Raw genomic sequence first — 24729 nt, forward strand, 5'->3', positions numbered from 1 at the left:
TCCAACATTTAACATTCCCAATTTTACTTAACCAACTTTCCATTCAGTATAGGCCTACTCTGCTCATTCTGCAAGTTCGTTTCAGACAACGAATCGTATCTTTAAAAAACAAACTGACAGATTTATAAAGGAAAACAAAAAGGAAAAATAAAGACAAATTCAGTTAGTTTTATTTGTTTTCTTTTTTTTAAAGAATCGCCCCCATTTGAACAACAATACAAAAACACTATTTAATTTTTACAATGAAAACATTTGAAACTGAAGAGAGCAACAGTTTTGAAAAGAAAGGAGATTAAACTGGGTTTAATTAAACAACAGAAATACTGTGGTTCGATGTGAAAATAATACCAATAATTTTCTATCACACAATGTGATTAAAGAAATGGAAGAAACAGGAAGCCCCTCCCTCCCTCCGTTTGAACGAAAGACCTCCTATGGTACATAAAGATCAGCTGGGAGTCAGGACTACGGATAACCTCAGCAGATCTGTAAGAAACTCAAACAGCATCTTCAGTCCAATGGTAATGAGGGCTTCTGTACAGACCGAACTCCCGGTCAGCAGGTTCTCTACCACATCAGGCCTGGGATGCTAGTCTTTCGATGATTCTCCTGTAATCTTCTAGGGCCACCTGATAGCTCTTCTCCAGCTCCTCTTGCTGTGTCTGAGTGTCCAGCTGACCCATGTGGGACAACAGCTCCTCTGGCCGTAAGCACTTCCTCATCTTCGCCAGCTCCCTCTGGTTCTTCTGAAGGAGCAGAAACAACCAAAACAAATTAGTCATTCGGACAAGAAAAATCACCATGGCAACCAATTATGTGCAATCACGTCAAGGGCTGAATCAATTAATTGGATTAATCGATTTATTGAAAAAATCTTCAACCAATTTATTAACCGATTAATGGTTAAGTGGAGTGTACCCTAAAAAAATGCCTGTAGCTGACAGAGCAATCCGGGTAGAGCAGTAATTATACCAAGAACAAAATATATAAACGTTCTGCATTTAGGATATAAAAAATAAATTTGTCAATATACTTTATCCAGAACTCCTCAAGTGGAAAAATCTGAGTTTCACCTTATGTTTTGTCAAAAATTTCCCCATGGAACATATGGCTATCTGATTAATAATAAAAAAAATAAATCGACAGATTAATTGATATGCAAAATAATCATTAGTTGCAGCCCTAATCATGTTTGTACACAGTAATAATGACCTGTAGTATCAAAAAAATTATTTGAATCAAACATAATTAAAGGCATTTTTTGTTTTTAAGACTTTTTTGGGATTTTTAAAAAGTACTCTTGGCCAGATAAAACCTTTTTCATTCAGAAAATATAGAATATACTTCAAGAAAGACCTGCATTGATGCATAGGCGAGCAGTTACCCCAGGCTCACACCGACTCCGGTCTTACCGTTGCGGTGCGGTGCCGCAGTGATTCCAAGTCATTAAAGAGACATAAACCTCTCTCACCGGCTGCTGAGCTGTCCGGCTGCGGTTACCGAGACACTCCGGCGCTGCAGAAAATTCCGCAAGAAAGCTATCCTTGCGGCGTGCCGGAGCCCTCCGCAACAAGCTCTCGCAAATATCCTTATTTGGGCCGTGTTATCGCGTGAAGTTACGTGAACTCAAGTGAACTTCTGTTAAATCTCCGGACCTGTTGCCGGAGCCGCAGAGCCGCACCGCACCGTAGTCAAAAGGGCGGTGTGAGAGGGGGTGTGTGAGAGTTGCGGTCTCCGTCGGCTCGGTAACCGCACCGGAGCCAGTGTGAGCAAGGGGTCTAATGGATGGATGCTTCTCGAAGGACAAATATTTTTCATTTTTAAATTATCCAAACCCAGAAAAACCTACATTTCCGGCTTTTCCAGGCAGTGTAGGAATCATGATGACAACTCTAATAGCAAGGTAATAAAATGAGACAACATCCAGGACAACTACTGACGACTTATTAAGACCCACTGCAAACATCAACGCCATACATGCTAACAGATATGATCACCAGGGAAGTGTAGCTCAGAGGAGAAATGTATGATCCCTCTTACATCCGCAGGGCTGCGGCCTCCGTCATTTAACTGCTTACAAGCTGAAATCTCCTGAGGGAAGCAGAAAAAACGAAGAAAAATAACCCCTCTGCATATGGATACCAGATCCCTCGCTGCCACTCTCCCAAGGAATTCCTCCATCCCACTTCTCCACATAGGTCTACTCAGTGTCAGTTTCTGCCTTTTTGCCTGAGACGTGCGGTTTCCCCGCTGACAGCCAATTCTCTGATGGATGGTATGCAAAGTTTCACTGAGCAGCTCCAGAAAATGTCACAGGCAAACAGGATGTAGGAGTAATTCTGGTGCACACATCTCCTCGGTGTTTCCCATGTCGAGTCTGAAACATAGACTCGGAGGAGTTTCTGTATTTTCTGTGGAACTCACCCAGATCACAAAAAACAACAACAAAAACATGAGATAAAAGTGTGCTGGTTTTCTAAAGCACTGAATTCTGAATAGTTGTTTTTTTTTCTTCTTCTTCCTGACAAAGTGCTTCAAATGCACGATCATGAAATGATTTCTCCCAAAGAAATGCAAATCCGGGCTAATGACATGCCTGAATAGAAAAAAGCCGAGCCGCAGCGAAACCACAGACGCCTGGTGCGCCCCATTGTGGCTTGAACAATACGCCACTGGTAATCTATCAATTTTCACAGGCCTGAAGATCAATTTTTCTGCTGTTTTAAAAAGGTAACATAATAAAACGTGACAATACAAGAGTGTGAGCCGATCAAGCATATGCTGTGAATGTACCATTTGTCTTCTCCCAATCAAACAGCTGTAATGTTATGCTAAAAATGAGGTGGAGGACTACACACTGGATCTGTGTTTGACAGCAGAGGCAGTCTGACATTCACATGTATTTCAATACCTATGGAAATCGCTCTGTAAGCCAACGTCTGAAGCTGTAGTGATTATAACCTCACCCTGTAGGGTCCAAAGAGCCGCTTCTTCACCTCTAACCGGTATGCTCTGGCTTTTTCCTCATCGCTCATGTCTGTTGCTCTTAGACGCAGGATTTCATACACTCGCCTTGCATGTTTCTGCAGGAAAAAACAGTTGGTTTTAAGTCACAACTTAATTAACCTTAGAGTAACCATAGAGTAAAATCACTGATGTATATTTATGTTTTTTATACTAATTCTTTATATTAAATGTAACCAAATAGAGTGTAAAGACTTTTTTTTTCCTAAAACAAAACCACAAAAAAATAAAAGCAACAGTAAAAAATGTCGATTTAAATCATAAAAAGTCCTCTTTAGTATTGGTTGTTGAACTATTCCTGGATTATAGCTCAATCTTGATGAAACCGTATTTCCTGATGTGTCAAACAGAATCAGAGCTTCAGTGAGGCACCTTGTTGATTTTCAGCTTTTCTTGGGCCTCTTTGATCATGTCTGCGGAGAAGCCAAGGTGCAGCTTTTCTGCGTCGAAGGACGGCAGGTTCTGGCAGAGCTTCGTCAGCACAAAGTCTCTGAGCTTCACGTAGTTCTCAGAGGGGTCTTCAGCTGCAAGGATACAAAATTTTATATTCATTACTAGGTATTAGCAGCATCCTTAATCTAAATCCGCACTTTTGTTTAAGATTAGAGAAAACAGACAAAAAGAAATTAATCTTTTCCTTTAGAGAAAATTGGAAAACAAACTCGCAAATGTTATTTTTTTTGTTTATTACAATAACAATAAAGGCGATTCAATTCAATATATTCAGGAGGATGGGGGGATTAGCGTTGTACTGTATATCTATTTTTATAACTATTATGTTTCCAACTTTACGCATCCAAAATAATTAAAATATATAACATTTCTAACAACCTTTTCTTTAACAGGGTTTCTTAAAATGTGTTTGATTTGCCTTCCAAAATGCTCTCTCTGTGCTACAAAGTGTCCGTTATTATTACCCTAAATCAATCACTCTCTATGATCTTAGAGCCATTAATCAACTTAAAATGTAGTTAGTGTACAAATTAAAGCGCAAATGCAAAAAGGAACTTATTGAGTGCTGAATCTGACCTCAAACAGGTGGTTTATGAAAAGTTTAATCTTAAATCTGCACATAAAGTTGGCATCATAACATTTCCACGAAGGCATTTATACTTCCATGACCCCATCATTCTTTCTTTTTCTGAATGCAGCTTAATTTATGAGAAACAAAAGCAAAAAAACAAAACAAAAACCACAACAACAACAAAAAAAAAACTGCTGAGGTCAGAGAAGACCCAGCAAAGCATTTTAAATTCTTTACAAGATCCACGTGGGTTTGAATGGAACTGGAGGAACTAAGAGGTTAGGAGATCCTTGACCTAAAGTACGACCTTCACTCATGAGGCCATCAAAGGTTAACTGATAGCCTGGATGATCCTGATGACATTCAGCGTTACATGAAAGATTTTCTACAAGGCAGAGTGGATGAAGACCCATGATGAACAGCAGACCTCCAGGCTGTGCAGGAATCTTTGACTGCAGGCGAACATGTTAAAGCAGGCATCCTTCATGACTGAGGGTCGATCACAAAGAAAGCTGCACTTCAAACAACACCTGCCTGACTAAAGGGCTTCTTCTAGGAGAACCTCACTCCTCTGGACCGTTCTACATGTTTCCCCATTGAAGCCTTTAAGGACGGAATAAAAAGATAGGAACACTGAGGTGAGTCCCAGACTGTGGATGCTCTTCATAAACCCATCCTGACCTCATGGAACCTTCTTCCTGTGGGAAGATAGTTACTTCTGTATGTGATTTATCTCATGTCTTGTATGTAAGCTGTATTAAAAAGAAGAGAGGAACATATTTCCCATCCGATTTTGGGATTAATTAAAATATTTTATCAATCTGATGGAATAAAAATTCAGCTTTTATTTATTTATGTAAAGTTTTCAAACCAAGACGTGCCTTTTGATCCAGCTAGTCATACATTCTAAATCTCATGTGTGTCCTGCGTATTTGATGCTCACCTGTGATATCCTGCACCTTGGGCACGCTGCAGTAAAACCTGTGCACCGCCTCCAGCAGCTGAGCGCCATGACCTTCCCCTTGAAAAGGAGGTAGGATCAGCATTTGGCTGTTCAGTCAAAGCAGAAGACATACAAGCAAATGAGAAAAGCATCATATTTGTGAGCGAAGTAAGTTGCTGTTTTTGTTGAGAAGAAAAGAGAACTTCCTTGATTGAAAGCAGCAAATAATAGACTTTTATACTGATTCGTCAATGCAACAAATCAAATCACATAAAGGGCTTATCTATACAGTTGTTTTCAGATACAAATCCCTCTGGTTTGGTGCTGAAACAAAAATCTGGATGAATGGCTGGCTATAGAAGCCAGTAATTTGGGCTCTTTGCGAAGAGGATAAAGAAATGTATAATTTTCCACTCATTTTTTTATACAATAGAATGGGAAGGCACGCGCTGCCCCAGCAATTACCTTACACGTGGTCTGGTTTTGTCTGGATATACGTAGTAATTATAAACTGTCATGTAGCCAACAGTGGCGTAGAGAGTCTCCCCGTCTTTATTGTACTTTTCAAATCTGCAGATGAGACACAAAGGCAAACAGGTCAATTACAGGCACACTCCCATGCAGTGTCCGTTTTAGCCTCTCCCCCCCACATCAGCGTGTTCAAGACGTCCGGGCCCCCGATTGGTACACCTGCTGCAACCTGAATACATTATGCACTTAATTGGAGTACTGCAACTTAGAGGAGGAGAAGGGGCTGGAGGAGGGTTTGAGCTCCTCCAGATCACTTCAGTCCTTTCTGCCCATTGTCACTTCTAATAGGTGCCAGGGTAAAGAAAACACTGGCAGAGGCTCTTTTTACTGTTAAGACATTGTTCTGTGTTTCAAAAGACAACAGTATTCAATTCAGCTCTTTGCCCCTGAAAAATCTGAAAAGGGCTCTGGGCACAAAAGAAACTCTTGGCTGATCAACAATTCTCCAACAGGGGGAAATATAATCAAACTAGACTGGTAATTGGTCACAAGCGCCTCAAAGGAAGGCTTTTTGTTTTTCAATGACACAATATAGGCTTTAGGGTAAAGCATGGGGGTGGATAGGCTGGGGTGGGATTGGTGTCAATTAAGGAGGGCACTCACACAAGAAAGAAGTCCCAACGATCGTCGTCTACCTCGAGGAAACTGGCGGTCTCGATGAACCACATGAGAAAGGTCTGTAGGCGCTCGTGGTACTCTTGGAATCCGGGGCAGCTGATGTCAGCCTGGAGCAAACACAGCAGAGCGTCGCTGTCACGTTTACGGGGAGAAAAGTATTGATGCAAACTTTCCTGGGAAAGGACAGCCACTGGTACCTTGTGGATCTGGTAGGTTAACTGTCCTGCCTCCTCGTTGTGCACTGTGTAGGAGTGAAGCATCGTGCCGAACGGCTTGAAGTTAGTCTCCTTCTCCAGCAGTGAGAGGAAGTCATCTGTGTTGGAGGTGAAACCGGCTGGAATTAATCCCCTGATCTTCCCTTCGACGTCGTCTGGCTGGAAAACATAATAAAAACCGGACATTAACGTACATATGCAATCGTTTTAAATGAGCGAAAATTTCTCAACGTTATGGCCTTAAACTTAGGACCAAAAAACCATGATGTGCAGAAAGCATAAATGCATTTATATTAATCCTGTTTTATTCTGATGGCCCAAAAATTAATATCATGGGCAACCCTCAGATATCCCCTATGTGGCAAACAGACACCACAGATAGGTCCGACAAGGAGAGAATTACTCAGAGAAGCTGCCAAGAGCTACATAGGTTTACAGCTCATGTAGGGGGGGGCAATCTGTTCAACTATTGACAACTCTTCAGTCTCATAAATCAGAACAGTTTGGAAAAGTGACAACATAAAAATCTACTTTTGAATAAAAAATAAAAATAAAACTTTTGGTCTGCCATTAACTATATATGGAAAACAGAAAATGTACTGAAGAAGGCCTTCATCTCATATGAGATCGAAATTAAACTGTCTGTGTGCAAATGGTTATCTGAGACAGAAAAGTGAACACACCAACCACACAGTGAAACACGGTGGTGGCAGCATCATGACGAGGTTGCTCACTGCTGCTATAGAAAACAAAATGACCAGCAAGCAGACAGAGCTCCAATGAAATATTGTTGGCCGCTCACCAAATGTGTATCTGTGTATTTCATTACTTGCCTTCCTTCTTCAGACTCCCACCTTTACAGCATTTCACAGAAATCAAATGAAACTCTTATGAGTTTATTTTGCACTGCAGCTCACCATTTTCATAAACTATGGGCAAAAATGTGAAAAAATGGCTAAAAAAAGGCTGATTTAGAGATGTGTGATACAAAAACAAACAGCTTCGTTTAAAAAAGTTATATTTAGATAGATCTGCCCTTCAGGCAGTGGAACACCTTAAATCTGGTGACGTTTCCTCTAGCAGAAATACTGACCTGGATCAAACTAAGAGGATTCTTTTAGCACTAAGTAAAACATGAAATATTACTAATTAAACCTTTAAAGCAGTAAAGGGTAAAATGACTGAATCACTAGCTCAGTCAAATCCCAGACCTAAGTTTCATTTAAAAACCGTGTGAGAATTTAAACCTCCTTTTCAGACAAACTGTCCCAATCTGACTAAGAGTCTGCAAAAAATAATAAGCATTATCATTAGTAATGAGCAAAGCTAGTAGAGTCATCACACCAAACATTTTTAGCAGTGAATGCACCCTGCGGTAGGTCTAAGAAGCTTTTTATCTCCACTTTTTATTTAGTTATTATTAAGTTACACGACCACCTGATAATAGTCACATAAAATAAAATGAATGAACTAGAAAACAAATTTCTTCTCTCTACCTTATCAAAGCTGCAATAATAAATCTGCAGTGAACATTTTTAGCACTGCTACAAAGAAACCCATTAGGCAATTAAAGCTGTTAGCTGAGCAGAGCCCCCCCTCCCCCAATAACACTGCCACTTAAATGCATACATTTACTACTTATGTTAAACCATGAATATGTGATGAAGTTGCCACAATAAACACATTTCTGCTTCTCACTGAGTAAAGAAAACCACATGAATTGATCTCAGCTTAACAAACCTTTGGGCCATCCATAATAGAGCCGTCTCCTCTAATCCTGCCAAGTGAACCCAATCAAACGAATTTGCCCCCACGTTTTCAAAGAGCCTCGGAGACAAAGGGCCCCTACCCATGGACTTTTTACTCAGTACAACGTGCGGTTAGTTCAGCTGTGATGTTTGCATTGTATCCATTTCCACAAGGATTGACATGAGAACACTTTGCTAAGCAGCCCTTTCACACCATTTACATGTGTGATGGGCATTATTGGAGCACCGAGACCCTCGCTGCTCAGCATTGAAAACCGGGAAATGAAGAAGGTCTGAGCAAAATGCACTACAAAAGGCTAATGCAACATACTGCTAATTCTCTCCCCCCCTTTCAGACATCATCTAATATCTAACTGGAAGTAATGCACCTGCAGCTGAATGCCTCTTAACTATTGTGATTGTTCAACCACATTTCTGGAGGGATGAGGACCACACTTAAAAGACCATGGACAAACAAGTCTCTTTGTCCAGGCCACTCTCCTACCTACTAGACACTAAATTGCACAGCCTCCAAGAATAGATGCCTCAGTTTGTCCTGAATAAAACTCAACAATGTTCCTTTGCAGCACTTTGTTGATGTCTTTCATTCCTAACAATCGGCACAAAGCAAATACTGAGTATCTAATTTGTTGTATTGTTAAAATTTTATCTCTTAACTCCTTCCTGGGGATTACCCTAGATTTGATTGTTACTTTCGCCTGATTAGAAGTCCCAGTTAGAGACATTTGCTTGAATTAAAAAGTACTATTTCATGATGTTTGCTGTGTTTTTTTTCACTGGTAAAGTTTTAGGATGTTTTCCTGGCTGAGCTTTGGTGGGAAAAGGTGAGCTCTGGTCAGAGTTTTGAATCAATGTAGCAAGCAGCTGCATAAACCCCCTCGTCTTTCGCCAGCTGCACCGCACCACGGCCGTCTGCACAGGCACTCAGAGACAAACACTCTTCAGACGCAGCCTGGACGCTACAGCTCCCCTTCGCTCCCTGCAGCTGCACTCAAACCCTCGACGAGCAGAAGCAACGTTCAGGGGTCAACGCTGGAGTCGGAGCACTGAGGCACAAAAAAACTGCCAGCTAGTTTCAGTTCACATGATGGCTCCAAAGTCTGCTCACAAACCGATCTAATGGCGCCGGTTGGGATAAGATCCGGTAATGAGCCGCATCTTTATGGTTAAGGCTGGATGCTGCACATTAAATCCAACCGTCACCACATAACCAAAAAAGGCTTGGTATTGATTTCTGATACGCTCCAACAATTTAAAGGCCATGCATTCATACTCTGGTTATTTGTGAGCTTTCACTGACCAGATGTGAGATTTGGTTGGGTCACTTAGATGCTAAAGCTCTGAGAGATTGGTGCACAAATCATGGTGGTGGAAAAGAGGCGGAACAGCAGGGAAAGCCGTGGCTAATCCCAAACACAATGTCCTGATTTCCTCAAATATTGCTGCCAAATTGATTTCTGGATATTTTACCACTTTGTCATTCAACTCTAATTAACACAAGCTCATGTTGATACACTTTTGGCAGCAGGAAAAGTCTTAAGTCTTCCTGAATATCTATTCAGTTTTTTTTTGGTTTTTTTTACTAAAAGATTAACTGTAGGGCTGAGATGATTTATTGGTTTAATTGTGAATAATTAATGAATGGCACACAGACTCTAAAACATGCCATAACCTGCTTACAGCAGTACTTAGGGCAAAACACACTTTATTACAGACCAGCGCCTTTCGGCCTTCTTCAGGGTCATTATAGCAGAACTGAGTTGGTCTCAAGTCGTCTTCATTGACCCCCTTCATGCACCCTGGAAGTTGGTGAAGTTATACCAGCAAATTTGGATCAAATCATGATACAGCCACCACCCTCCTTCAAAGTAGAACTGATATAGTCCTGGTGATCAGCAGTTCCTGGCTTCCTCCAAACATGCTGTCAAACATTCACACAAAGATCAATCGTATCATAAAACCACTGAATTGAATTATGATCTGAGAGTCCTTCAGGTACTATTAGCAAAGCTGCCACGTACCTCCACCAAGGAGGTTGTCGTTCTAGAGCAATTTTTGAATTGTGCGAGAATCTTTGGATCAGGCCGACTTTCAGGCTGATCGTGCGTCGTGAGTCTTGTAGTGTACAGGGGGTTACGAGCGGCAATCAGCCTCTGACTACCACCTCCCGATCAGGTATCATGGGGTCGGGAATAAATCAAACATGTTTCATGGGCAAATCGTCCAGCGTGCATGTGCAAAGAAGGATTCTTCTCTATGTTCTTCCTCTCAAATGTAAACACAGCAGCTTGGCAGGGATGCAATAAGTGAAATCCAGTTCTGTCTGTAAAATTGAAGGACCGTAGTAGCCAGGTTTGCTCAGCCATGTCATTTTTCCAAATACGTTGTCGCCTTTTCTTTTTTGTACTTTCAGCACAAAATTGCACAAATTGCCAAGGCAGCGCGGTTCACTATAGTGAGCTTAATATTCCCCTTCTTTTTGTTTGGCTTCAGGATATAGAGCTACAGAGCAGCTCCATCTCACTGCGGAGCTGAGGCCAACGTGTTTTTTAGTCGTACAGTGCGAGGAGGTAGATTGCATCAGAGCATCGGGCCGAACATAAATCGTGAGCTGTGAGATCACACTGTACAGCTAGTATGACGTATAGCGTGAGCAGCAGCTGCGTGCAATGTTTGAAAAAAAAAACGCAGTGTACGCCCGGCTTAGGAGAGTTTGTGTGTCTGTTTGTTTACCGGACAGCTTGAAAAGTTATGGAGGGATTTTAATGACATTTTTATCAGAGGTGCCCCTCATGCCAAGGAACTTAAATTTTGGAGATCATCCAGATCATAATCTGGATACAGGATTTAAAAAAAAGATTTTCTAACATTGTGAGATAGGGATATTTGGCGGAACTAGCAGTTCCCCTCTAAACCAGAGGGTGGCAGCACTGACTATTGGCAGCCTCAGTATTGGACACAAAATGTCTCGAGGTTTTTACAGAAGACAAAAACACAAGAAAAGGGAAGGTTGATAGTTTTGTTAGCAGGATCAATTGAAAACTTAACAGATTTTTTTCTTAACAGAGATGTTCAACCTCTCGAAAACACCTTTTTACTAGAGGTGTTCCCTCATGGGAACAATTCACTTACCGGTACATTGATAAGGGTAATGATTCGGATCATGTGCGAGTTTTAGCTATAGGTCACAATATAAAGCAAGATTTGCTGCGTGGCGGAGGTCTGTGCTTTCTAAGTCTTTTGTTTGGCCACTCCAGCATAAAGACTCAACATGTGGAATGCTGCAAAGATGGCTGCGCTTCTGGAATGATCTACAGTACTCTCTCCAAAGAGAACCAATTAAGCTCTGCTGGAACAACCATGGAAGTGATAGTAACCCCTCTGGCGGTAACACTTTTCACATTTAGAGAAACAGACAAGTGGGAGTCCTGGTGGTTCTTAAGTTCTTGCATTGGTAAAAATATTTCAGTGTAGAGAAAGTAATAATGTTTTTTTTTTTTTATCAAAATGTGTTTGAAATATGCAAATATATAAAAACAGTCAGAAGGTAAATCCTAAAGAGTTAAGCTAGCCACAAAAATGTATTTATTACATGCATTCTCTGTGCAATGATTAAAAAGTTGCAGCCTTTAACACAAGCAATCTTATCTGATACTAGCTCAGAAAAAAGGTTTCAGCAGCCATTTAAAAACAGTATAATAGCTGCATAAATGTTTATCATGACAATCATTCAAGAAAATAATTATTTTATTGTATATGCAAAAAAAATAAAGTATTTAATTGATACAAACATGGAAAGAATCAAAATATTTCCTTTTGTTATTGCAGTGGTATCAACCATCATGTTCCCTTAGCTTTACAACAGTATAACAGAAGAGATTATCTAACAATACAAAGGTTGACTGAAATATTTTAATTAACCTGCGTTAAATTATTAAATAAGAAATTGGCTTACAGAGTAATGTAGTTACTCTGAATCACAGAATCACTTTAAGTTGAAGTTGGCACTAAAAACATTGCTGGAAAAATAACCCCATAACATTTCTCCTTCCTCATCTAGAAATTCTTATCTATAATTTCTCTAATGCAAATCCACAGAAACAATTGATCTGTACCAACTTTTTAAATGTTTGGCCCCATAAATCCAATCAAATTTCTTTTCTAACCCCATCATAGGTTGTGCCCCCAGTGTTCCTTGCATGGTTTTCAGTTTCCTACGTTGCATTTGTATCGATGGCAGAATAATAATGGTACAATCAATGTGAGCATGGCCAGAATCAGTTTTTTTACCTCATCAGTTCTGACCTGTGATCAAAAGCGTAAACACTGATTCTTTTTTTTTCTTCTTCTATAAATGATGCTAATCAAGAAACTTCTACAATTGTGCAGCTTTTTATCATCATTTTCTATTAAGTAAAATTAGAAAAGCATTAGAAGCGCATGTTTTAGTGCACAAATGTCAATTATCTCCAACACCTGGTTTATTGCAGAGTGATGCACTTCATTTGTACACATGTGAGCAGCGTCAGAACTAACACAGTCTAAAACAAAACAACCATAGAGAGACTGTTTGGAGCAGGTAGTCTCATTTATCTGACTTGGCTTCGTGATTTTCACATTTTTATGTTGAAGTCAATGCAGAGTTCAGGGTGAACGTGAGAAAAATGTAGAAGAATTAATTAATTGAACAAAGAAAAGATTATCCACCATGGTAAACAGACTCCAGGTGTGCATTTATCACCATTGGAGGATAAGATATTATTAATGAGGCTAAATAAAGATTTTTTAAAACATGTTTATCATAGAATGCAATAGTGTTCCTGCTGTATAATAACGAGATTTAGAGTAGCAGAGACCAGTCAATGTGTGAGTGGGATTTGATAACAGGACTTAAGTTATATCCTCGATACTACACTTTAACATAAAAATATAACGTGTGTTTATGTGCAAGAAATGTGCAACCCATTTAGCAGAAAACAATTGTAGCTGTAAATCAAAATAAAATATAATCAGACTTAAATTAGCTAAGGTCCATTTATCAGCTATAGTTCTGTTTAACCTTTGTCGGTTGAATTATTAGCTCTCTGTCTAAAGCTCTCTGTGAAATAATTGTTAAAGGTGTATTTACAACGAAAAATTGGAAATATGTTTTATTAAAAAGAGACACCTAAAATGCATAAAACAAATTAACCCAAAACATCATATTCTTTATTTAGTGATGGAGCACTATATGTGATTACCATACTTCCAGTTTGCAAACAACAAGCATTTAGATAATGCATGAAATCTCAAAATTGCATTAACTAACACCTTCAATTCTGTGTTTCTGGAGCTTTCCTACCTGCTGAAGCTCTGTTGTAAAATATAAAAACTATCAATAACCAAGAGAATAAAGAACTTACAATGGCTTCAGTCTATCTGGATTCAAACCTCCTTGTCGATCATCGTTTTGATCTGATGGGCAGTAGTCCTCTATCCCTGACAGTTTGCTCTCAAAATCAAAACAAAGTGCAGCACAAAAAAAACTTGGCCTTGTTTTTTATGTGACCGATAAAATGGTAGAAAGTTTGCTAAGATAAGATTACATTAAAAGTACATCTAAACTGATATGGACCACAATGAATTTGTCACCTACAGCTCCAGTAAAGGAAACGCTATTCCTGATTTTCGATCAGTATGTCAACAGAATCACAATAAGTTCCACAAATTATGCAAACAACCAGAGTTGGTTGTTCAGATTAACTTACGATAGAAAGTTCGTCTCAGGATAACTGCCATTAAGCTTTTAGAAAAAGAAAATCCTGGGTTTTAGTTATGATGTTTTCTCACTAACCCCCCTTAAAACAAACAAACAAAAAAAAGAAACTAAAAAAACAGATATGATTAATTTCTCTGTATTTTTGACCAGCCAAAAATGTACTATTTGCTTCCTGCATTTAGATCAGGCGCTCTTAAACAGACTACATTTCCTTAGCTGGTATATAGTGATGCATATGAACAGACACCCAGACTCAAAAAAAAAAGTTAAAAGTCAAACTTACGGTATTAGGGAAAAAGTTAAACTAACCAAAGCAAATTGTGGTTTAAAAACAGCTCCATAAAGAAATTGCCATTTATTTTTATTTAACAATAAGTAATTGTTAAATTCAATTTCTTAAATTCTATTATTTTTATAATTAGAATAATTTGGACACCAAATCTCGATAAAAAGGGGTTTCTTACCTCAACACAGTCATATGTGTCTGTAACTTTTGATGAATATTTCACTTTGAAGAGAGTGCTCAGGTTCCCAGCAGTGTAGAAAAGCTGAATCTGAAGACCCTTGTATCCAAAAGCAATCTCACTGCAAAGAAAACACAGCTCCCATTAGATAATAGAGTTTGCAATATATGCAAGAGACTCACAAACTTCATAAAACTCCAGCTTCATGCATAATTTCATTATAGGGTGGAAATTAAACCATCTGATTATTCATTTTGCATTCACCATCATTGAACATACACCTGCCTGGGGATAGTGAATGTTTACTTGGGTCACTAGTTTCACCGTGCTGCATTGTGAAATGATAATGAAAGAAACAAATACATTATGGCAAAACAGATTCATCATTATGCAACTGTGTGATTAAGGTTTACCAGCAATTAACGCTTGCTGAAATAATTAATGCCCCAATTATAGAGTTCCTTTTGAGTTGATTGCAGCGAACGCAAAAATAACCGATCCTAGTTTTGACTAATTTGGAAGTGCAATTTAGAGCAGCTACTGTACGTCCGTGCTCAGAGACAGGTGTCACTGCCAACGGCGTAGAGCTGCTCGAGTTCAACGTCTCTGTGATTTGACAAATTATTGGAATCCTGCGACTCTGCCAGGTTTTGGAGAGTCCAACAAAAAAAATCTGTGCTCATATGGCCACATCTGGCTACTCATGACATGACAACATGACAAGCTTATTTAAAACGAATTTTTTGATAGAAAACTGGTTTAGATATTATTTTATGAGAACAGTTTGCTTTAATAACTCTTTAAATATATAATTCAAACGAAAAAGCTCTAATCGTAACGTTCTTTGTAAAAAGAATTTACTTAATCCTAAAAAGCAGAGAAAATGTTGATGTCATAACCTCCAATTATTCAATCAGTGTCTAATTGCCTGAAACAAAAGTGCAAATAGAGCTGAAAAAATGCATTAGAAAAGGATCACAATGTCCTGCTTTTAATTACCAGCAGATGTCAAATTAGACATATTTAATAACCAAACTTTGTGAGAAAATTTGTTCAAGACATATTCCAAGGATCTGCTACCATGCAGCATATAAAGAAAATAATATACAAGACAGGATGTTATGTATGGTCATAAAGCAGCAAGAACCGTCCTAATGAGGGAATTTTAGCGTTACTATCGCCTCCAAGCAAGATTTTTTAACATATTCACTGTGCCAACTGACTAGATCCTCTCTGTGAGGAGTTTCCACGCTGTCTCTGGGCCTGTGATGTGTGTGGCTTTCCTTTCCAAGAGGTTGGGTTGTTTGGCACATGCATGAGCCAAGTCAAGACAGTTTATGAGTACAATGAGTTCTAATAAATATGAAGTATAGCTGAAATAGCAGAAGTAAAAAAAAAAACAACAACAACAACAAAGAAACTACACCCTGTAGATGCAGTTGCAGCATATTTTAAGTCCTGGTATGGTCCTGAAGGGCACTGGGTGGTTAAGGTATTGTTTAGGAGCAGCTATAGAGGATTTTCATTGTCGAAGCGAAGTAAAACTCTGTTTGAAACTAAAGAACTAAGCAGAAAAGTAACAGGTTGGCTGGAGGACAGACAGCTACAAAAAACCCTTCCTGTCTACAGCAGTAACGTCTAGAACAGGGGTCTGCAACTTGCGGCTCCAGAGCCACATGTGGCTCTTTGGATAATCTCCAGCGGCTCTTAAAATGTATATAAAGAGCTAAATAATGTACTATAATGAATACCAGAATTAATGAATGATATTAAAAGAACCAGAAATCTGTTTTAAGAGCAATTTTTCTTTGAATTAATGTAGGAATTATGTGTATTAATATTATTTTAAAATTTCCTTTATATAATAAAAAGAATAAATTGGTTTTTAGTTTTTTTTGTAAAGTGTTGCTATATTTTGCGGCTCTAAACAACTTCGACTTGGTCGTACTTGAAGCAAAATGGCTATTTGGATATGAAAGGTTGCAGACCCCTGATCTAGAACTTCCTGAAAAAAGAAAGAAAAAAAAAAAAAAAAAAAACATGAGTAACAATATTTTATTTTGCTTCAGGATCAATGGTGTATTTTAAATTGATTTTAAAATAATAAAAAAAACTGGAGGTAAGAATGGGGCAGGTAGCTTTTTTTATGTTTGACTAATGTCTAACTAGAGTGTACGACTGGCCCTCTGTTCTTAACTGAGTCTTAAAGGTAAAGTGGAGGATTTTCGCAAATTTTTGAAAAAACCCGCCTTCTCCACTTTCAAAAAAAAAAAAAAAAAAAAGGGGCACACACAACACTGTACCTGCTCCTTTGAAGGAACACCTATTAATCGCTTGGATGGATCTCATCTCTCCCATATTTATATATAAAAATATTCCCTACAAATAAGACTACTGGTACAGTAGTATAATTTAGTGCTAAAGTAGTAATTACAAAATAAATAAATGTAACCTCCTTGGAAAGATATAATATAAAGGTAGATAACTTTTACTAGCAGTGATGCGAGATGGATTTCTCCAAACAGCATGCAATACTTTAACTGTCGAGTAGAAACTTTGCAACCGAGGCATCAGTGGGAAGCCCAACCTGTGCTTTTAGTGTACGCCATCGTGTGAAAGAATCTCCCAAAAACACTCTGGACTTGTTTCTCTCTACTTAGGCCTTTCTCCTCTTCTCATACATTTTGTAGACTCTTTTTCTCTTATGACCCTCGGCCATTTTAAAAGAAAATGAACCTGAAACCGTATCTCACCACAGATATATGCCTGAAAGTGTGCATGTGCAGAAAAAGATAGCTAACGGGACAAACACATAGGACGGCCTTATGGGAACATGCCACCAGAATTATTAACAATTAGGAGGACCACTTATTTAGATGATCCATCCGGAAAAAGAAAATCCTCCACTACACATTTAAGGCAGCAAGCTGAAAATATTAAGCTTTTCTTTTTGTTTCATACTTTTCTGCATGCTTATCAAACAAAGCTCAAAGAAACAAGCATAAAATTATCCAACTCTTAAAGGGGTCATATAATGATTCTATAGGGTATTTGGTGTTGGTCCTTAAGGTCTCTAAATAGGGTGTGTAACATTTGTTGGGCTGAAAATGGCATACTTGCTGTTCTATGAGCCCTAATGCAAGCCTGGTTATAAGCCCTAGAATGAAACGCCAGGTTTTCTCCCTTTTATGGTATGCTCATCAATATTTAGATGAGCTGTGCGCTGATTGGCTGGTTTACAAAGAGCGAAGCTGCTGAGCAAAGACGCATCATAGCAACAAGCACTCACTCACTGAAACATTAAATTGTTGATATGCCAGGGTGACCAGACCTCCTCTTTTTCCCGGACATGTCCTACTTTTCATTCCCAAAAAATGTCCGGGGGAATTTCAAAATCGTCAGGGATTTTGGTCAAATACAGTGCAAGATGTAGTCATAGACACCAGGCACTTGAACCTGGACACAGGTAGCACTGTGCTTCCCCCCGCCGGGCCCTCGGCGGCTCATGGCTCTCTGCTGAGGTCCTGTTAAGCCGACACTTCATACCCCCCCACCCCCAAAAAATACATAATACTCACAGCTTGCGGTTGTGAAGGCCTTACGGTCGGAACAGCCCCTTGTTTCAGTAAAAGAAGTTTAGCAAATCTTTCTTTGAACTGTCCAAGATTTTGAAAGCTGTCTTCGGTACAATGTTTAGAGCAAATAAACAGTTGAGCATCAAACTTTGCAGGGATCTTCTGATACACAAAAATAATCCAGCCCTGTTGAGTCTTCGGATCCTTGGGAAGACTGTGAACATTTTCCCCTCCTCTGTGCAGCCTGGACCACTGCATTTACACCCGTGGTCCTGGCACATTTTCAATAGAGAAACTGCCTGCTTTGTAATTCTTGTAGAACTAAACCCAACTGTAGGCTAAACTAGTGTCTTACCTCTTCACCTCTATTCATGCTCTTGGTCCAGTGAACCAGTGGGCTGGTCTGTATGTAAAGTTCGGGGCGTGACAAAAGTACAGGCCAGAAGTTTAAAATTGTGAGATTTGCAGAGAAAGGAGGTGTCAATGGGGTTTGAACTTCTCTGTACGTCCATTTCACCCGCTTATTCATCTATGACAATGTAAACTCGGTTTTGCATTCTATGACCCCTTTAAAAAAATATACACATTTAGGTAAAGAATGCCAGCTGGTAATGCAATGTTGTGCAGACAGCAACAGATTATTACCCAAGTCGACAATAATAATTAAACTCAGAAAGAGAAGTTTCAAGAAGGCATTAGAGAATGACAGATGGGTCCCTTTTAAATCAATATTCTCAGTTTCTCTGAGAGGTACCGATGAAACGGTGTTTCGACTGTGGATTACAGAATATTTCTCCCATAATCTTTTTATCTATCTGTGCCATTTCCCTACCGGTTTGAGAACCTTTATGCTTATGCCAGATTCTGAGCACCATCCAGAAACACGCTTCTCTGACCATCGCAACAATCCAGACTGTGATTTAACACAGCACACCAAAGCAAAGTCACATTCATTTCAGATTTACACACACTGTGGTTAAAAGCAACTTATTGGTACTACAAACTGGAAAGGTGTGACTAGGACAGATGTTAAATAAAGTTGGGTTAATTAAAATCAGTTTTATAATTTAAAGGAGGTTTGGAGTAATCCCAGATACTTGATAATTAAACCCTACAAGGTGTTTATCTTTAACCAGAGGCAAGGCACTCCTCTGTGAACATTCCACTAACCTTTAAGAACACGTAAGATGTATCAAAGAACGTAAAAGCTTCAAAATATTTTCTAAGAACCTCTTTAATATAATTAAAGTTGGCGAGTTGAGCACCTGAGAAGAAACTGAAAAAACAAACATTAAGAATGGTGGGATTAAATAAGTGCTTGAAAACAAATAAAGAACTCATGTCCTGGGGTTTAAGGTTAAACTGTGAATTGACAAGAGAAAAATGAAAGGAATATTAAACTGGTACAAATAATGTAGAAAAAACACCTCTAACTTTAGTTTACAATCAATACAAAAAGCCCTACCTCAGTAACAGGGCTTTTTTCTGGGACATTTGCTAACACAGTACTCTGATTTGACCTTCTCCCTGCAGTGTAAACCAACCAGTTTCCAGCAGAGGAAATGTGCTTTGATGGTGCCGAACGAGGGCAAAGAAAATAGGGTAATAACTGTTAATAATCATCTAACTGGGGCTCAAACAACATAAAATGCATATGGTCAACATTTCTGAAAAAAAAAAGTGCCGGATTAAATGCAATGTGGTGCCACTATATGCATTACCTACCAAAGTCCATTTTTCATCTGTAAACTTACTATTTTATACTCATACACTTAAAGGTGGCCATTTAATAATATTTCTACCAATCATGCAAAAATTAATTATACTTAATTCTCATAGTTTTGAGAAGACCTTGATTACTTTTAGTTATTATTAACTGGAGTCAAATAATCTAGTTTTTATAACAACACAATAAGAGGTGTGTAAAAATAACCTATTGTTTACTAAAATTCTGTGCTTTTTGGTTGTTCTGAAACAAATTTGGTTGTAGTCTGTACAATAAGGACTAAAGACTCTGTGATTCTGAATAAAGTAGGTACCAAAATCCCCAAGAAGGATTAAAATAAAGAAAACGCAAAAATCCAGACGACTTCCTGAAAATTCTACGAGTTAATAAGGAATATTAGGGTGCCTAAAAAGATTGAATGTTTTTATTAAATGTGCGTCATTGCAGCAGGAATGCCACTTTGACTCATCGTGTCACTCTTCTTAGGTTGATGAAAGTGCAGAAGAGAGACAGCAGGAGCAAATACATCCTTGTTTAACTTTAACTCATTGATTCAATTTGAAATACACAGTAATGCCCCTCGCTTAAAAAACAAACAAAAAATAACTCACTCATCTCCAAATGTTTGGTGGCTGTACTCAGGGTGGAATGTGACGCCATCATCTTCCAGATCATCTGCAAAACGAACTGAAAGTAACAGATTATCAGTTACGCTTAGAAATTAAATGTGTTACAATGGAGGCAATATCAGGAAATAAACAACAACAAAGACACCTACCTAACTTCAGGCAGATTGCTTCATTTGTATTACACTTGTATTCGGCCAGTTTCTTCTCCATTGCATTTACATCTGTGGATACCAATAAAGCATAACTGTTAAACAAGAAATACCCTCTACTTCTCATTTTGTATAACATGCACAACCGTTTTCCTGTTATAACTCCTACGATGTACAAACATGTCATTTTATTGGAGCTGTCCTTTGAATAACATTCAAGTCCACTGCTCAACTCATTGAAAAAACAAAAAACAAGCAGAGGATATGAACAAGTAACTTTAGATTAAGGAATCACACTCATTAACTCAACCTAGAGCAAAACTAATTCAAACAAAAAGCAAATTAAGGAAATAGTGGCTCTAATGTACAGTGAAGAAAATAAGTATTTGAACACCCAGCTATTTGCAAGTTCTCCCACTTAAAAATCACTGAGGGGTCTGATAGTCATCGTAGGTGCATATCCACTCTGAGAGACTTAATCTAAAAAAAAATCCAGAAATAACAGTGTACGATGTTTTTTTAAACTACTTGTTTATATGATACAGCTGCAGATAAGCACTTCAACAACTGTTTATGAGCTAGAATTCTGATCCTCAAAGATCTGCCTGCCTTCAAAATTTTCCACCTCCACTCCATTTATTATCCTAAATTAAATTTGTTGGCTGCATAGAGACACCTGTCCAGCCCAAGCAATCAGTAGAATCCAACTACTAACATGGCCAAGACCAAAGAGCTGTCCAAAGACACTAGAGACTAAATTGTTCACCTCCACACGCTGAAAAGGGCTAAGGGGAGATTGCCAATCAGCCTGGTGAAAAAAGGTTCCCTGTTAGAGCAATCATTAGAAAATGGAAGAGGCTAAACATGACTGTCAGTATCCTTTGGACTGGGGCTCAATGCAAGATCTCACCTCGTGAGGTCTCAATGATCCTAAGAAAGGTGAGGAATCAGCCTATAACTACACGGGAGGAGTTGGTCAATGAAAAGAGCTGGGACCACAGTTTCCAAGGTTATTGCTGGTAATACAATGAGATCGTGGTTTAAAATCATGCATGGTACAGAAGGTTCCTCTGCTTAAACCACCGCATGTCAAGGCCCCTCTTAAGTTTGCCAATGACCATTTGGACGGTCCAGAGGAGTCATGGGAGAAAGTCAAGTGGTCTGATGAGACCAAAATAGAACTCTTTGGTCATAATTCCACTAACCATGTTTGGAGGAAGAATGAACAAGAACATACTGTGAAGCATGGGGGTGGTAGCATCATGCTTTGGGGTTGTTTTTCTGCACATGGTACAGAGCAACTACACTGTATTAAGGAGAGGATGACCAGGGCCATGTATTGAGAGATTTTGGGGAACAACCTTCTTCCCTCAGTTAGAGCATTGAAGATAGGTCGAGGCTGATCTTCCAACATGACAATGACCCAAAGTATACAGCAAGGATAACCAAGGAGTGGCTCTGTAAGAAGCATATCAAGGTTTTGGCGTGACCTAGCCAGTCTCCAGACCTAAACCCAATAGAGAATCTTTGTAGGGAGCTTACACTGCATGTTTCTCAGCGACAGCCCAGAAACCTGACCGATCTAGAGAAGATCTGTGTTGAGGAGTGGGCCAAAATCCCTCCTGCAGTGTGTGCAAACCTGGTGAAAGATTACAAGACATGCTCTTTATTGCAAACAAAGGCTAGTGTACCAAATATTAATATTGATTCTCAGGTGTTCAAATACTTATTTGCAGCTGTATCATACAAATAAATAATTTAAAAATTCATACGATGTGCTTTCTGATTTTTTTTTCCTTTTTAGATTATGTCTCTCACAGTGGACATGCAGATATGACCATTTCAGACCCCTCCACGATTTCTAAGTGGGAGAACTTGCAAAATCGCAGTGTTCAAATTATTTTCTCACTGTAACTAAAGCCACTTAATGGTTTTCCAGTTCAAGTATTTAACTTCTGTCTGCATTTTTGGGAGATTAAACTTTGAGGCATCAAACCAACCACATATGCATCTAACACAGGAAATAAATATCTTAAAAAGAAAAAAAAAATGTCTTGACAAACTTTGGGAATTCACATCAATAATAGTACATCAGTCCAACACAGTGAGCAATATTTACACTAAGGTTCAGTTGCACATGTTGCGATTTAACAATATCATTTAAAAAATATATGGTTTGGTGGAAATTGACTAGTTGTAGTAGTAGTTTGTTACTTTGTCAGATTTAAATGTTTTAAATCATTAAACTGAGTGGATAACATATGTAGTTCTCAGAAGCTATGTACTTAACTAAGGGAAATAACCCACTCTAAACCAGATATCGTTTGTAGGGTAGCATTTAAATAGTAAAACGCCTTTAAAATACAGTTTTCCGAAAAAAAAAAAAAAACATGAGTTACTGTTCTTAAAATTCGAGGTGCTCAACACAGATGTTCTAGACTGAATGGCTCTGACTCCATAAAACATTTAGCAAAACACTGCTGATGATTACAGCAGATAGAAAGCTGCTAGCAGACTAAACTGCAATATTGCAAACCAGCGAGATTACAGCACTCACTAATAAATCCACATCTAAACGCAGAGTTGAATCTAAGCGTAACTAAAGTCAAAAGTTTTCAAGCTATGACAGCCCAAAAGCAAATGTTAGCGTGTAGGCCCCTTCTTCTTCATTTGCTAGGTGTTGTTAGCTTCCTTTCTGACGTGTTTTGAAGACATATTGGGTGAAGTATGCGCCTCTAACAGGCTAAGAGTCATGCTAATATCCATAAAAGAGCAAACCACAACGCCAAGCGTCCTAGATAATTACAAAACTTTAGCAATGAGCCCCTTACCCGCCATCTCTGCACACTGTGTTATTGTCCCAAAAGACCCGCGGAAAATGGAGTACTTCCGGGTCATATTGTTTCCGTGGAAACAGGATGCAGTGTTTTTTTTTTTTATCGCGGTAATTCATAATACGAGCAAATAAAATAAGTTATTGACATTTAGCAAGTTTAAACTGATAGTTGTTAATTAATTGTCTATTTTAATATTCAACTCTTATTACGTTTAAGTGTTATGGCTGAATGTTAATTTAATACAATTTCTATATCTTTTTCCACATAACATTTTAAAAAGGTAGTAGGCTTACGTAACTATATGATATAACATTTACTTACAAATATGCTATGTTTTTTAAATACAAAAAAAAAAAGAAAATGGGGCCTTTATTTATCGATTAAATCAAAAATCTAATGAGATTTTATTTAATGACTGCTCAAACATGGGACATTTTTTTGTTAAATCCTTATGATATTTTGATTGATGCGTACTACTACAGGTCCATTTACCAAAAAATAAATAAATAAATTTTGCCTACAAAAAAGTAATAGTTTTTTTTAGGGAATTTCAAAAAACAAAATGTTTAAAACTTAACCTGAAGAATAAAAATTGTATTCATTCATTTATTTATTCATCAGCGCTACACAATTCAGACTTAGATGTATCGTTTTAGTAAAATAAATAAACAAATAAATTATGTTTCAGACAGCTGAAGAATCTTGATTTGAAAACAAACCCGACAATTTAAATGAAATTGTTTGAGCATAATCTATACCATCTTCTTTTATCAAGAAGAGGAAATATTTATCAAATCATTTGAAACAAGATGCACCTGGAGAAAGAACGGAAAAAACGTGACTTTGGTTTAAAACAATAGAAGGTATTATAAAACTCAGAAAAATGATAGCTGGACATAAATAGATGTATTGATGGTTCATTTAATCAACAATTCTAACTGGCTACAGTTCAACTTATGTTTTGCATATGTGCTTTAAGAGTACACATCAAACACATTTTTTGCTGTTTTTCTGTCATTCTGTGTAACCTAATATATCTAGATCCATATGGATTAAATCGATATGAAAAATTAAGATCAAATAAACAAAAATTACAAAAATGACTTAAATACAAAAATGACTAAAGTAATATCATTAGAATGTTCCTGTTGTGTTGAGGATACAAGCAAAAATGGGAAATGTAAATCTGTTTATTATCAATTTGTTTACAATTGCTGTCAGTTTCTACTGTGCTTACAATAATATTTGCCATTTTTTCAGACACACCATGCAGATAACATTTCAAACTGGATGTATTGTTGAAATTTTTAATGAAACCAAATATAACTTTATGTCAGATTTGCCATTTTTAGGAATTTTGCCTATAATACAAAAAAAATTTATTTCTGGAACTGACCCTATGACTTGCAAAAACATTTACTTTCCCTATAAGATCAATAAAAGTATTTCTGAATTTAATTTTTTTTT

The 24729-nt window shown here is 38.1% G+C and overlaps 1 protein-coding gene across 1 annotated transcript; it reads right to left on the reverse strand.

Moving 5' to 3' along the window:
• Window positions 1–148: 148 nt before the first annotated feature.
• hat1 (histone acetyltransferase 1) lies at window positions 149–23328 on the reverse strand. The gene is made up of 11 exons (XM_038301230.1): window positions 23257–23328; window positions 20426–20497; window positions 20259–20334; window positions 14347–14467; window positions 6338–6514; window positions 6126–6247; window positions 5457–5561; window positions 4992–5098; window positions 3397–3548; window positions 2967–3083; window positions 149–746 (listed from the first exon to the last, which is right to left on the reverse strand). The coding sequence occupies exons 1-11, from the start codon at window positions 23321–23323 to the stop codon at window positions 576–578; spliced, it is 1287 nt and encodes a 428-aa protein (XP_038157158.1). The 5' UTR covers window positions 23324–23328; the 3' UTR covers window positions 149–575.
• Between the last annotated feature and the right edge of the window lie 1401 nt (window positions 23329–24729).

This window comes from Cyprinodon tularosa, unplaced genomic scaffold, assembly GCF_016077235.1.
Source record: "Cyprinodon tularosa strain WSP-4 unplaced genomic scaffold, ASM1607723v1 ctg463, whole genome shotgun sequence".
Lineage (NCBI taxonomy): Eukaryota > Metazoa > Chordata > Actinopteri > Cyprinodontiformes > Cyprinodontidae > Cyprinodon > Cyprinodon tularosa.